This window comes from Leptosomus discolor, chromosome 8 (assembly GCF_034619465.1).
Source record: "Leptosomus discolor isolate bLepDis1 chromosome 8, bLepDis1.hap2, whole genome shotgun sequence".
Taxonomy (NCBI): Eukaryota; Metazoa; Chordata; class Aves; order Leptosomiformes; family Leptosomidae; genus Leptosomus; species Leptosomus discolor.
Window position 1 is genome coordinate 8,472,759 of NC_141398.1, and position 14,102 is coordinate 8,486,860.

The 14,102-nt window shown below is 38.0% G+C and overlaps 1 protein-coding gene across 1 annotated transcript in view; it reads left to right on the forward strand.

The window, feature by feature from the left end:
* LPCAT1 (lysophosphatidylcholine acyltransferase 1) overlaps nt 1-14,102 on the forward strand; it is a 59,832-nt gene that overhangs the window by 15,693 nt on the left and 30,037 nt on the right. Inside the window, exons 4-8 of the mRNA XM_086469313.1 lie at nt 2,607-2,719; nt 4,266-4,326; nt 6,809-6,867; nt 11,374-11,408; nt 13,578-13,632. Of these exons, the coding sequence (XP_086325439.1) occupies nt 2,607-2,719; nt 4,266-4,326; nt 6,809-6,867; nt 11,374-11,408; nt 13,578-13,632 (323 nt within the window). The remainder of the gene's footprint in view (nt 1-2,606; nt 2,720-4,265; nt 4,327-6,808; nt 6,868-11,373; nt 11,409-13,577; nt 13,633-14,102) is intronic.

The window sequence follows — 14,102 nt, forward strand, 5'->3', positions numbered from 1 at the left end:
GTTTACTGAACATGAAAATATGTGGTGAGAGTAAAGGTCTGTGTAGGTTTGTGCTCTTTAAAAGTGGTTGTGGAAAGAGTATAGAGGAAAGGCAAATACAAAGCTAGCCTTCCCTTGGTACATGCTTGCTGATGACTGAGAGTTTCAATTTCACTTAAATTGTTGGACTTGGCCTGGTAGTTCATGTCTTACAGGATCTGTTGCTGTTTAAAGTTAAAACAAGAATTCTGTTAGCTTTTTAGTCAGATCCCTAGGGAAGTAAGACTTTATATGATCACCCTGTCTATTAGGGTAAGAGTTGATGTGATGGGTTGAAGTAGTGATGGCTTCACGCATCTTTGAAAGCAAACTGATGGTTTAAGAGATACCAAGTTCTGCAAGCTGCGTGACAATAGTGTCTGAACCATGAGAAATGAACTTACCTTGCGGTGTTTTGTATACCTCACCTATTTTGTCTCATATAATTTAACAGGCAGGACAAATCCATAGGACACCGGACTTTCAGTTGTCTCTGTTCTTTGTCGGCATACCGTAGTAGTTTTTCTTTGCACATGAGTGTGTTGCTGTTTATGGTGGTGTCCATTTGTAAGATAACTTGCAGTGTTTTATTTCAGAGGTTGGTAACGTTGCAGTAGCTTACTTTCGGAAAGGTTGTAATAGTAAGGCTCCCAGGTTAACACTGCTTGCCTGTCCAGTCTTCAGATTTAGATGACATTAGTGGTTAGAGACTCAAATTTGGTAAGTTGTCTATAGACTGATGTCTTTGTCATACCGCCCTAAGTAAAAGCTATCTGCTTGCTTGATTTCATGTGTTACAAAGAAGACCTTGCTTGCAGCATACCCTCAGATAATTCCCAATCTCTGAGGCTCTTATCTTGTTCATTCCTTGGCCTGAAGTAACCTGAATTCCATCATTTGGGCCTAATGTAAAAGAAACTTCAGGGTGAAGGCTGAGGATGTTTGAGTCTTTTGCTTTCTTTTACTTGATAATGTTGTTTTTGCTACAGAATAGTAATTTGAAGCGGTAGGGGAAGGTCAGGGCTAGCATCACTAAGAAACAAAACAGAGAGAGTTGTGAAACCAGTTATGGTTTCTTTTGCATTTTTTGTTGCTTGTTCTTTTTTTTCGTTGTTGGGTTTTTTTTCTAATTTCTGTGCATAGTTGTTTTGTGGCTTGTTTTTCTTGTTTTACCTTCCCACAGCCATAACCCCAGCTGGGCTATGATGATCTTTGCTCCCCTGGAAAGCGTTGTTCCATGGATATTGTCTAAGAGCAGGCATGTAGGAAAAAGTGCAAGAGTATAGTAACTCTTCTCTGATACTCCTAAGCTTCATCAGTTCGTGGGGTAAAAGCAGTATTTCAGAGGCTGGCTGAATAGTTGGGAATTTGCTGTAAGGAGTGATGGATCAGCTTCACAGAACCATAGAAGAATTTTGGTGAGTTGCTGGCTCAACACCCAGTGGGGTAGCACCAGAACCAGCAGCTGTTGTTGAGTACAGGATTGTAATTCCTTACAGTGGTTGTTTTTTCTTCACACTTTAAGCACTGGCAGATCTGTTAATGCAGCAAGTCGGTCCTTGACAAAAGAAGATTATACAACTAGCATCAACAAGCTTATATCGTGGTGTTTGGAAATACGAAAACTGTATTTTATATTTGTATTTTAGGGAAATAGAAGAGCGAGTGATTTAGTGACTCTTGAACCTTCAAATAAGATTACAAGATAGGGAAATGATAAAAAGGTAGTTGAAGACAACCTGCTTAAATGAAAGCATGAAGTAGTGTATTTGCAGATGCTTCTCTTGTAGTGCTTTTTGACACTGCAGAAGAGTTCTGTGCTACTCTTTATTTTGTGAGTGAGCCTTGGTGTCCTTGTGACAGACATGAATGGAGAGGATATTTTGGATTGATTTCTGATTCTTGCTCAGGCTCATTTTGGGCCTGGCTATGTATAAGAGCTGTCCCACTGAGCCAGGAAGAGGATGCCTAAGACCCGATTCATCTAGGACGAGGAACAGGCAAACAGGTGACAGCTCAGAAAATAAGTATGCTTTTTATTTTGATGATGCTGATTCCCCAGAAAAGGTACCGTAATCCATATATGGCATATCTTTGGTGGTGTACCTTCAGTGAAGCTGAGCTGTCATGGAAAACAGAAGCTCTAAAGAGAGTCATGGTTGGACCCACAGGATGTCTTTTGGAAGCACTTGTATAGTGAGATTCCTGTTACTTTGGGTTGGGGGTGGCTATAGATTTTGTGATTTTTTTTGTGGTAGGAGGAAATGGCCTATAGTCAGCCATGGCTATGTACAATCATGTTTCAAATTATCTGTGATGTATGTGTATTGGTCTATTAAAAATTGAACAAGTACAAAGTGCCAAAGTTGCGAAAATAATTTTCCTCACAGGAATTAATGAATATGTTTCAATAAAACTGCAATAATTCAGCTGATTATTTACGTTTGCAGAGTAATATAGTAGTTACATACTTGTACCAAAATTTTTGTCCAGAGGACTATTGGCAGGGGGGAAGGAGAGGGGACTCTTTTTCAAACAAGGGAGAAATAAAGGCTGGTTTGCTTGTTTTTGTTTTCCCTTCTCTTCAGCTCTAATCAAATACATCCGACCAGTATTTGTCTCTCGATCAGACCAGGATTCTCGCAGGAAAACTGTTGAAGAGATAAAGAGGCGTGCTCAGTCTGATGGTAAATGGCCGCAGGTACTGTATACTACTACTGGGTGACAGGTGGCATTTGGTGTTTCCAGGCTTTGGATCTGCAGTTTACTTTTTTCCTTGTGGGATGCTTTAGATGGTTTGTGGGGCGTGGGATTCCCCACCCCCCAATTCCAGAAGATGCAATGTAAGAATCTTACCTATACACAGCACTAGCTTTTCATTACGGTGTGTTTCACGGGGAGAGTGGGTAAGTACGTGGGAAGACAGCTCTATTAAGTGATGCTAAGTGGACAGACCACAGCAGGTTTAGAAAATCCTCTAAGAAGAAAGCAATCAGGTGCTTAGCAGGATACTTGGGGGAGTATTGTGTGTTCTTGCCCTTCTTGAGATTTTGCCATGCTGTCATTGTTGGAGATGCGATACTGGCCAAGACATTCAGATGTTCCAATCACCGGAGTTACTGGACCACACGATGAAAACATTGCTAAATTAAGTGGCTCATGGTTTTTATCTGCACCTGAAAGGTGACTGTTTATAATGTGCCTTGGAAGAGGGTAATGGGAAGGAAGGGGTGACTGCCTAAGGTCTCAATTTTCTAGAAGCATGTGATTATTTTGAAAATGTGAAGCTGCCTCCTTGGGAATTTCTGAGATTAAGATACAGCATGTCTTTCATGGCATTGTTACTGCTACAGTGGTTGTGTCTGCATACAGGACTACAGAAGCATTATAAACAGTTATAAACAATGTGACAGGAAGGTAATACAAAGCTTTCGCATCATGATTTTCATCAATAGATTTTGAAACCCTTTAAAAAGTAAACATTCTTACTTTCAGATGAAGAAACTGAGTTGCAGAGCTGAAGTGATTTCCAGAATGCCTAGTGAGCTAGTAGCAGAGTGGGCAATAAAACTAGTAATGTTAATTCTAGTCCATTGCTTTGTCCCCTTACGATATGTATTTATTTCCTTTAAATGTCTTGTTCTGTAGCTCAACAAAATTTCTGCAGTTCTTGACTTTTTGCTGTCTGAAACGCATTTATTTTTTTTTTACAATCTAACCTCTTCCTCTGAGTTCAGTTCAACTTGAGCATTTTTTCCCATGTTAGAATTCAGTTTAGATATTTTCAGCCTCTGTCATTCTGACATCTGTGCACATGCCAAGTAATAAATGCAGAAGGAAAGTAACAGTCTTCCTTTTCTTAGCCTGTAAGCAGGTGGCTTGGGAGCAGGTATTTTGTTTTGGTGCGAAACAGAATGTGGTTGTTTACCAGCACCAAAACTGTTTCTGAAAATTCTCTTGTGCTCATAAGTGTTTCTGGTCACTGTCAGTGTTCCAGTCGAATAGAATTATTATCAGAGGTCAAGAAAGAGGCAAATTCACAGATAAAGAAAAAATATTTATACTATTAAGACAGAACTTTACTTGACTTCTTTATTGAGCACTATTTTTTTTTTACTCTAACTGAACTGTTTTTCCCTGAAAACTTTTTTTAGTGTAATCAGTTAATGTTAGCTTTGAAAAGATGTGTTTATAAATAAATCCACATTGAAATAGTTCTTAAAAGTCAACTTTTTTTTTACTTCAAGATAATGATATTCCCAGAGGGCACTTGCACAAACCGATCCTGTCTAATTACATTCAAGCCTGGTAGGTATGATGCTCATTTCTCTGTTCTCTACAGAATGTTCTTATATCTTCGTTTTCTGAAATACCACTTGCATTGTAATTTACTTGCTGTTGCTGTAGTTGAGTGAAAAATCTTACAGTAGGGTGGAATTGGAAAAGAAATTTTCTGATGCTACAAAAGGATTGTAGTTCCACTGTTGAGCAAAGCATTTTAGATAGTTCAGATTTTTTTCTTGGCTTCTGAGATGCATGTGAGCTGGAGGACTAATGTTTCTTACTGGGTTTTTGTTTGTGGTTGTCTTTTCCTTTATTTTTCTTGCCCCTTCCATTTCCTATTTTGGGTCTGTCACGCAGCATTTAGATACACTATAAAGCTTAAGGTGTCAGCGTGTATCTATTTCGGGCTGCTGCAGCATTTGTTGCTGTGTTGTCTGTGTTTGATTCCTCTCCAACTCTTCTGTTGAGTTGTGTTCTGGTGAAGATGGCACAAGAATCTTGCCAGTATAGCACTGTTACAGAGGCTGTTGCTTTTTTGTACTATTTTTTTATTTAACATCCACATTCTAAGCTCTCTTCAGTTAGCATCACCCTTTTAACATGTTAAATTAGCAGAGGGTATAACACTGAACATTGCAGCTGTGAACTGCAGTTACAAGTAGGAGAAATGCCAATACTGCAGTGAACCACCAATGTTTAATGTAAACTTGCCTTTATGATGTAGGTGAATAAGGAGGCTGCAGTGAGCAAGGCGGTTGTGGATGCATGTTTTTGATTCTTCCTAGGTTTCTGCCCAGCTCATTGTGTTCTGGTCTTACTGTGTGTCTTATATTTCATGTGGCTTACAACTTTCGTATCGCTGTTGGAATACCATGCAATGAGTCAGCATTGTGATTCCTTGCACTGATTCATTTGGCTGAAGGAATCTGAGTATCGTCTCCTGAACAAACCTTCCAAAAGCTTTTCTTCCTCCCCTCTAAACTCTTTACCTTTTTAGATGAATGAGTGGTGGTTAGGAGAACATTCACTTCTCTTGCTCTTTACTTCCCCTCTCTCTCCACCTGAATCCTGGCCATGCTTTGAAAACCAGCCTGAATCCTTCATTAAAGCCCTGATTTCCTGCCCTCCCTCTGTGCCATAGACATTCCAGGCACCATATACTTTCTGCCTCAAATCCCCATTCTATCTTCTTCTCCTCTGGTCTAGTACATGCTGCTGTCTCCCTCTTGATTGTCTCACTTTTCCTACTGGAACCTGCTTCTGTATCCATCCAGCCTCCCAGAAATCCTTTGCCTCAAAATTCCTCACTTTACATCAAATTACTTTAGGTCTCTGTTCAGGTAGCTGCTTTCAGGATGCTTTCCCCCGTTCCACTCGTGTGGCCTACACTCCTTGCTCTTACTACACAGTGTTTTGGTTTTGTGTTTGTGCAAGCTAGTGGTAACAGGGCCAGCTAGTCTAGTTTTGTGTGAATGGTGATGTTGTCATTACCACTCGGGTTTTGTCTTCTTCGGATTCTTTCATAAGCTGCATAGACTGTTGTTCTTGAAGAATGAATAGAAAGTACCACTGGGCCAAGAACCAAATCTCTGCAGGATCCCATTCAGACAGCCTTCATTTAAAGATGTTTGTATTCCAATGACAATTACTACTTTTACATCTGGACAATTATTCTGTAAAGCAGATATAATGCTAAGAATACAGTATGCTTCCATTGTTCAGTTCTTAATTTTAATTGAAATATTAGACAGAGCTTAGTAAATTGCTAAAAGTAACATAGTTTGAGTGAAGCTGTCTTTATTAATTTTTTTTACAACTGAAGTTGTCTAGAGAAAGCTTGAGCAAGATAGTTATCATGCTTACCCAACCTCTGTGCTGGAAATCAAGAAAATGATTAGCAAATGACACTTACAGATCTTATTTATCAAACTGTAATTTTCATATGAAATGAAGTGATACTTCTGTACAGTAGCTCTAGTACAATACTTTTCTATTACATTTTTCCATAGCTACAAAATAGAAGTTAACATTAATTCTGTTATTTCAGAGATGATATATTTCCTATAAATTGATGTTGCTCAGCTAAAAATAGAAAGCCTCTTTTGCATAAGAAAGCTTATGTTCTTCACCAAAAAATTACTGTTGACCACAGGGAATATATTGACTTAACTATCCTGCACGTACTCACATTTTTTTGATCATTTATCAAGCTGAATTTCGTACTGGGCTTTGATTTATGTAGGTGGTAGAGGATAATTTAGTGAATGTAAGCAAGCATTCTTAATTATTTAGCGGCTGAAAAGTTGGGTTATACATTGTCATTCTCCAGTGCTTGCTTTTTAGATTACTTTTGAGGCTACTTTCTGATCTTACTTTTTTCCACTATCAACTGATTCCTATGCATATCAGCCCACGAGTTGTATAATTTTTTTTTCTTTGCTGCAATAAATTTTTTTCTGTACCACAATGCACTGTAAAGTAATTGTGTGTCATATGTGCTTTCTAGGAGCATTTATTCCTGGAGTTCCTGTACAGCCAGTGGTTCTACGTTATCCAAACAAACTGGTAAGTTCAGCTTGCGGTGTAGTTGGAAATATGGGGCTTTTTCCTCTAAATACATTGGCACTTCTGTAATCTTTCAGGTTAAATAATTAGGCTTAGAAATTTGGAAAGCATTAACAAATGCTTATTGGCCAAGTATATATTCATTTAGCTTCTAGCAATATAAATCAATCTTAACTGAGACTGCTTTTATTAGGCTAGTCCTGAACAGTGCTCTGAGAGTTACTCAGGTTGTTACAAGAAGTACTTCACAAATGGCAGTGTCTGTCTAGGATCCGTGTTCCCATGTGCTCCCTGTTACTGCAGCGTGTGCTGGAGGGTTTTCTTTGTATTTTATTGCTGTAAGATGCTTCTGCACCTCCTGTGGGGGTGTCTGTCACAAATTAATGCAGCTGGCCAAACAATAAGAGTAATGTGTTGATGACCTCGCTACCTTTATAAGGTGTCTTGTCCGTGTTCTACATTGACTGTGCGCTTGGCTAAGGAGTGCTAGACACTGGCTAGTTTGAGTAGTCCTTCAATATAAATCAGATTCAGATAAAATGCAAATTATAGTGTTTATTTGCAGTATCTAAATTAAACGATTTTTACAAATGCTTGTAAAGATACAGGCAAACAAATTAAGACAAACCTCACTTTATCTATCCAAGCCTGCAGGAAAGCAGAGGGATTCATTTTTTTAATTAATCTTATTATTATTCAGTTTACCTGACGTTGTTACTTTCCTGTCCACCTCCAGCCAGAATCCTGTCTGTCTGCATTCTTCGGTTAACTAGAAGATGCTTCCTAGTGAACTTTGCTAGTTTTTATACTTGAAGTTTCTTTTCAAGCCCTCTGGGACTGTTTTCAGGTCCAGTCTCTCCCCTTCTAAAATAGCAGGGTTTTTTAGGGGAGGGTGGGAGGAGTGTCAGAAGTAAAATAAGGACTACCATCCCTCTTTGCTGCTGCGTGTCACATCAGAAGATTTCATGTCATCTCTATTTGACTAGCCCATTAACAACCCCTTGATCTAAGGAAGGATTTCATTTCCTCTTAATACCTGAGTGCTTGTGTTTTAGAAGTGTTTCCATCCATTGTTCAGTCTGTCAATTTAAAGGTTGATGTAAAACACATGCCTAATTAAAAAAAAAAAAAAGAACCTAAGCAAAGTTAGTATATGTAGACCACCATTTGCTCTTGACTGAGACAGCGTGTGATGGCAGTCAACTAGTTTGCAGTAACAAACCCAAAAATTATCTTTGCAGATGCTGTGACAAGTATAGCAGACTGTTATGCTTGCATAATATTAAAGTGCATCATAGCAGGTTGCCTGGGACTTTTCATTACATAATTGTTTTATTTTCAGGAAGAAAGATTATTTTCTAAAAATATTTTTAAACTTGTATTGCACTGCCAGTTTAAATTGCAAATATGCACGTCTTATGTCATACTTAATATGTCGTATTACTTTTAGTTACTTTATATTGTTATAAGTAAGTTTTATATTATCAAATGTTAATTTGCAAATATCTTTAAAAATCCATTTTCATACTAAAATATCCTTACTGCCTGTAGTACCTAATATGCAATGTTTGTAAACTAATATTAAATGTTCCTAATACTCTATTAACAGAAATTGTGAGCTTTTTACATTGAAGTAAATCAGTATAATTTTTTTTTTATATTGCTGCAAAATGTCATAAAAGAAACTGTGAATATTTTATATATACCCATTGGAGTTGGCCTGAATCTGTGTATGGAATTTTACTTTTTCCTGCTGCTTTTGATTGCTGTAAAACAGTGTCTGAGTCATTTAAACTGCTGAGGTCTTCTTGCAGGAAGCCTTAATGAGGGGGGTGATAATTGCTATTACTGTGTGATTTTTAGATTAGCTTGGGGGCTGAAGAAGAGTTGCAGCAAAGTTAGAATGAGGAGAGGAAGGAGGGGTATGATGTGATATGTGAAGGTGAGGTTTATTTTGGTTAGGGTGCAGTTAAGAGTTAGGTAGCAAGTAAGAACAACAGAGCAGGGAGAGAGCATTGGTTTTCATACGCTTAAGACAGCATTTCTAGCAAACTTCAATTGTCTCTGGCTTCCTATTTGTTGTCGTTTGACCACTGCATATTATAATTTTAGGTTTAGAAAGGAATTTCTTAAGATCTTTGCTTAGCCAGCGAATTCCAGATATGCATTGTGTGCAGTCACCCAGTCACCCCACTGCTTTTAGCTAGAACTGCCAGCTCTTACCTGCCTTCAGAGCTCTGAGTTCCACAGTCCAAACGAGACAGTCTTGGACTTGAGTGCAGCTGACTGTTGTGGGAGGCTTTCCGAGGTCAGAGCCTGGGGTGAATGCAGTAGGTGTGTGCACTCTTACGTGATTATTTCCTTGTACCCCATTCAAGAACTAGGGAAAGCGCTACTGTTCTGCAGCGGACTGAAACGTGTGGCAAAAGTGATGATGTAACTTCAGGTCTTTGCTAACAAATAAATCTAGTTCTGCATGCCATGAAGAGCTCTCTAGTCAGGGTTGCCCCCTGAATTCTGTTCTTCTTTGGTTTTGTGATTGTTTGCCTCTGGTCCTCTATCAATGTTGCTTTAGGAGTAGTAAGTTAGTATGTTGCTCCTCTTGATGCATGAGCAGAAAGAAATTGTAAGGCTTAAAGTGTGGTTTGGGCCTGAAATTCAAAATTTTCTTCTGTTTATCTAGTTTAGTAGTCTTTTGCCTATTGGATGCTTGACAGCTATTACCTATAATCTAATTAAAATAAATGCTCTGATGTCTCCATAGGTTCTACAGCCGTTCTTTTTGCATTTCAATTTTATACTAATATTCTTTGTGTATACAGCTCTTCCTTCATTTGAATTTTCTGTCAGGGTGCTGGTAATTATGGAAGGCTGTATACCTGTTTAAATGTCACAGAGCCACTTTGAATTTATATTTATGTCCAAGTGTCTTCCACAGGTAACTGTGCTATTTGATAAGAGGTTTGGCAGCATCTCTTGGACAGCTTTGGTGTGTCAGGGTTGACTGAGCATGTGAAAACACAGCCAATCTGCTGTTTGAACCTTGGCGTGATTCTCCGTATTTTCGTGTGTCAAATACAAATCATATGGAAGATATGCTTCCACACAGTTCGAAGGATTCATTGTCTGGATACAAAAGTTTCGAAGTGTGCTCAGAATGCAGATGTTGACTGTTAAGGGATACAGTCATTCTTTATCATAATTTGTTTGATTTGGAATAATTGTTGAAAGTCAAGATTTAAATTTTTACTAGTCCTTCGTGACATATTGGCCTTACTCCAAGCTGTTGATCTATCACATTAATCACGTTTTTCACCTTTTGTGGATGTGTTGCTTGCTTTCATTTTTACTTGTGACAGACTTTTGCTCTAAATGGTAATTAAAACATGAATTTGACTTGATTTTTCAGGGTGATGGCTTGTGTGATCACCTAAACTCTCTAAAAGGGTTTTGGATGGTAGCGTAGAACTGAACTGGAACATTTTTCAGTAGGTTGATAGAAATATCTTTCTGATCCAATCTTGTAGAAACCTGAATTTAGAGAGGCCTCTCGTCTTTCCATTAATGACTTGCACTTTTTTTTTTCCCGGTTGGTCAGACAGTAGCTTGGAACTCATTTTCAGGTTTTTGGATTCTTTCTTCTATGCTTAAATCTCATCTCCAAGTACTGCAGTTTTTCCCTACGCTGTTTCTTAATCTTGCAGTTAAAAATGGGATGACCTTTACTGTCATATTCCTTCTTGTCATCTGTTATATACTCCTTTCCAGTTCTCTGTTCCCTTTTTGCTATTAGCAGTGAAAGAAGTGAACAAGATGCAATTTGTCCTCTCTTAGTGTTTTACACACTGTTCCTCTCAGCCATCTAAAAATGCTGCTGATCTTGCCCAAGAGGAGATTGGTGGGTTTAGATGTCTTACAACGTACCTTTTGATTCTTGGATCAGGCAGGTGGATGTATGCAGTCTGTGAGTAAAGACAACTGGAAAAATACTGTTTTGAGATAAGATGTAAGGTCTGTCTTGTCCTACTGCCTCATGTCAGCTGAGCAGGCTTCCTTTCAGTCATCTCCACAGGTCCCAAACGCTTCGGAAGTGTTACAGAGTGTTCGTATCCAGTGCTGGGACGTCTGAGTACAGTGTAGGGACACTTGAGAGACACCCTGTCAAGCAGGATGGGTTAGGAAAATAGACATGGACTATGGATATCGGGGAACATCAGCTTACAGTAAATAACTTTCTTTTCCAAGGCTAACAGCATTTGAAGAATCCCTGGATCTTAAAATGTTTTCTGAATGTAGATATTCTGCAATTTAAGAGCTGGGTTACTGGCTATTTTCTAGCTGCATAAAAGGCAGGCTGATTCCTACTGGGGCTAAGGACTTTTGCAAAGAGGGCCCTGGAGTTTCTATGAAAACCTTTTAGTCGTGTGTTGTCAGTTATACTGTTTATAATGTAACAAAAGTTTAAAGTACAATAATTAATTGCAACTGTCGTGCCTCTTTCCTTAGGATACGATTACATGGACATGGCAAGGGCCAGGAGCGTAAGTTTTATTGCTTATATCATGATTGCTTTCCTTTGTTAATTTTTTGTTTACATGTGTTATAGGTGTGTATGGTCAAGTAGTAATTGCTGGTTATTGGATTGTTCTCTGGGATTAATTTGTCTTTTATCTGTTATTCCCTGATTATGATAATACTCAGTTAGAGGAATCCAGGTATAAACAGTGTAATTCTGCTGCTATGATTTTGGTGATTTGCAGAATGGATTTTAGGGTTTTATTTCAAAGTTTTGGGTTTTGTTTTTTTTTTTTTTTAGCCAAATACCTGAATTAAAAAAACTTGCTTTTGCTCTATGTGTCTTATTGCCTGTAAATCAATTTGGTGTGTTTCTGTATGGCTGTTGTTTGAAATTGGTCTAGTCCCACGGAAACAGTCAACCCACTCAGGGAATTTGGAGATACATTCAGGCAAGATAAAGGAAACAGTAACTTCAATTTCTTTTTTTTTTTTTTTTTGAAAAACCAAGATGTTATGCTAGAGGTTTCTTAGCAAATTCATGTAATGTAAAATACTAAATGAAGCAGCTCTTGAGTTCGTACCTCTTCCCTTGCATTTGCACTGCAGTTCGTCTAGCAAATTAGCTCAGCCAGGGGGGAGAAAGTGAAGTAGCTTACTTCCTCCTTCTATGTGTGCTTGACTCCTCAGGCAGGACACTTAAGCTGGAAGAAGAGGGGAGGAACTTGTAGGTGTGTTGCCTCAGATCAGTTTAATGTGTACAAATCCCTTATTCAGAAATGCTGACCTCTGCTAATAAAGTTAAATTAAATTAAAGCTGAGGTAGTGTGTGATGTTATGCAAATTCACTGGGTCAATTTAAATTACAGCTTTACTTAGTTAGGATTAATTCTCCTGAGTGACCTAGAATGTATTTCTGGTGTTTTAGCAGAAAACACTGTTAAGACTGATACAGTCATCGCTTTCTCAGCAAATGTCTCTTCTTCTGTCACAGTGTTAGCTAAAACTTAATCTGGAAATACTGATATATCCAGGAGTGTTCTGTTTGTTTGAAGTTGTTATAGCCTATAAAATAGATTGAAAACTTATCACGTGGAAACTATACACTTTCTTCCACTTATGGAAAGTAATGTTTTTACTAGTTAGACAGTATTCAGAGCAAATCAACTGACTGCCTTGATGACAAAGGCTGACTATAGCATACAACTTACGTTTTCTCTACATCAGACTTGAGAGAGATACAGGTTCTATCAGGTTTTTTTTAATTGATACTTATAATTTAAGGTTTCGTCTTTGAGGATTACAGAGAGTTGGCAGAGAGAAAAGTTTCCTTGTACTTATTAGGGTTTTTTAATGCTCTTGTTAAGGACCTAGGAACCAGACACTCCGTTTCCTGTCAGTGACGTAAACTTCAAATCACAAGTTCCACTGTTGTTCTTGCTCCTTTTCTTGGCTTTAATATGTTGGAAGTTCAGTAGGAAAGAAGGAGGGGGGGGAAGTATTGCAGCCCTGAACAAGTATAGCAAAGTCAGTAGGGTGTTGCTTCTAGGAACTGCACTTTATCTGCCTAAGAGGATTTTGAGCAGCCCTTCCCTCCCCTCACAGTGATTGACTGCTCTAACTACCTGATTCTGTATAAAATGTGGCTGCTGACTCTGCTCCCTAATTTAGGTTTACTAAGTCCTTTCCCAGATTTGAATCTTACTGCTTTCTAAGGTCAAGTTCATTCCAGTATCTTAGGCTACTAAAACACATGTACTGAATTTCATTAACAGACTTCTGAAGTATAATGAACTTTGATTCCAAACCAAGGTAATGATAAAATCTTTGTGGTGATAATTAATTTTGCCAACCTTGTGCTGAATACAGCATTTTCCCGAAACACGCTTACTCTTTCTGTACACGCTATGCATACATCAAGTCTTATTGTATTAACACCTGTATATCGTATTATTGCTTGTCTTCCCGCTTTTGGGTATCTTTTAAGATGCCACTTCAGTGTAAATTGCTTTTGTTCCACCTTACAGAATGTAATGAAGTACTCTCAAAGACCTTTTCTGTTAATTTTGTATCTGAATATGATCATACCTACAAGTAGGAATGTTACTTGAAGACTTTGGAGCATAATGTACTGCTGTTTCACTATGTGTAAATTTTTTTCCTCCATCCTTTTCCTTTTTTTTTTCCCCTTTTAGGTTAGAAATTCTGTGGCTTACTTTGTGTCAGTTTCACAATTCTGTGGAAATTGAGGTCAGTAAAAAAAACCCAGTGTATTCTGAGCAGTATCAGAATACATAATACTGTACTTAATTCTGCAGTAGAAGTTTGTATTCAAACTTTTTATGTTAACACAGTCTGTAAAAACAGGTTAAAGTACCACTTACTTTTTAGACAAATGGCTTCTGTATCGGAAAATGTAGCCTAAAAATGGAATAACAAAATACAGTTTTCCACTTGACTTGAGAGTTTACTTTCTTATTCATTTGAATTGAGTAGATAGATTTCTGACTCTGTTTAAATAGTGTTTTGTGAACAAATTTATTGTCTTTTAATGGCCTGTTTGCCACACACACAACTTGTGTGTGTTAGATATCCAAGTGTGTGAATGCTGATGTACGAACTAAGGACTGTCATCCAGAGAAAAATCATTGTAGGTGGTTTCTTAGAGCATATTTAATATGTCTGGCTGATATTTTTTTTATTAGGCTGCACTGTTCAGA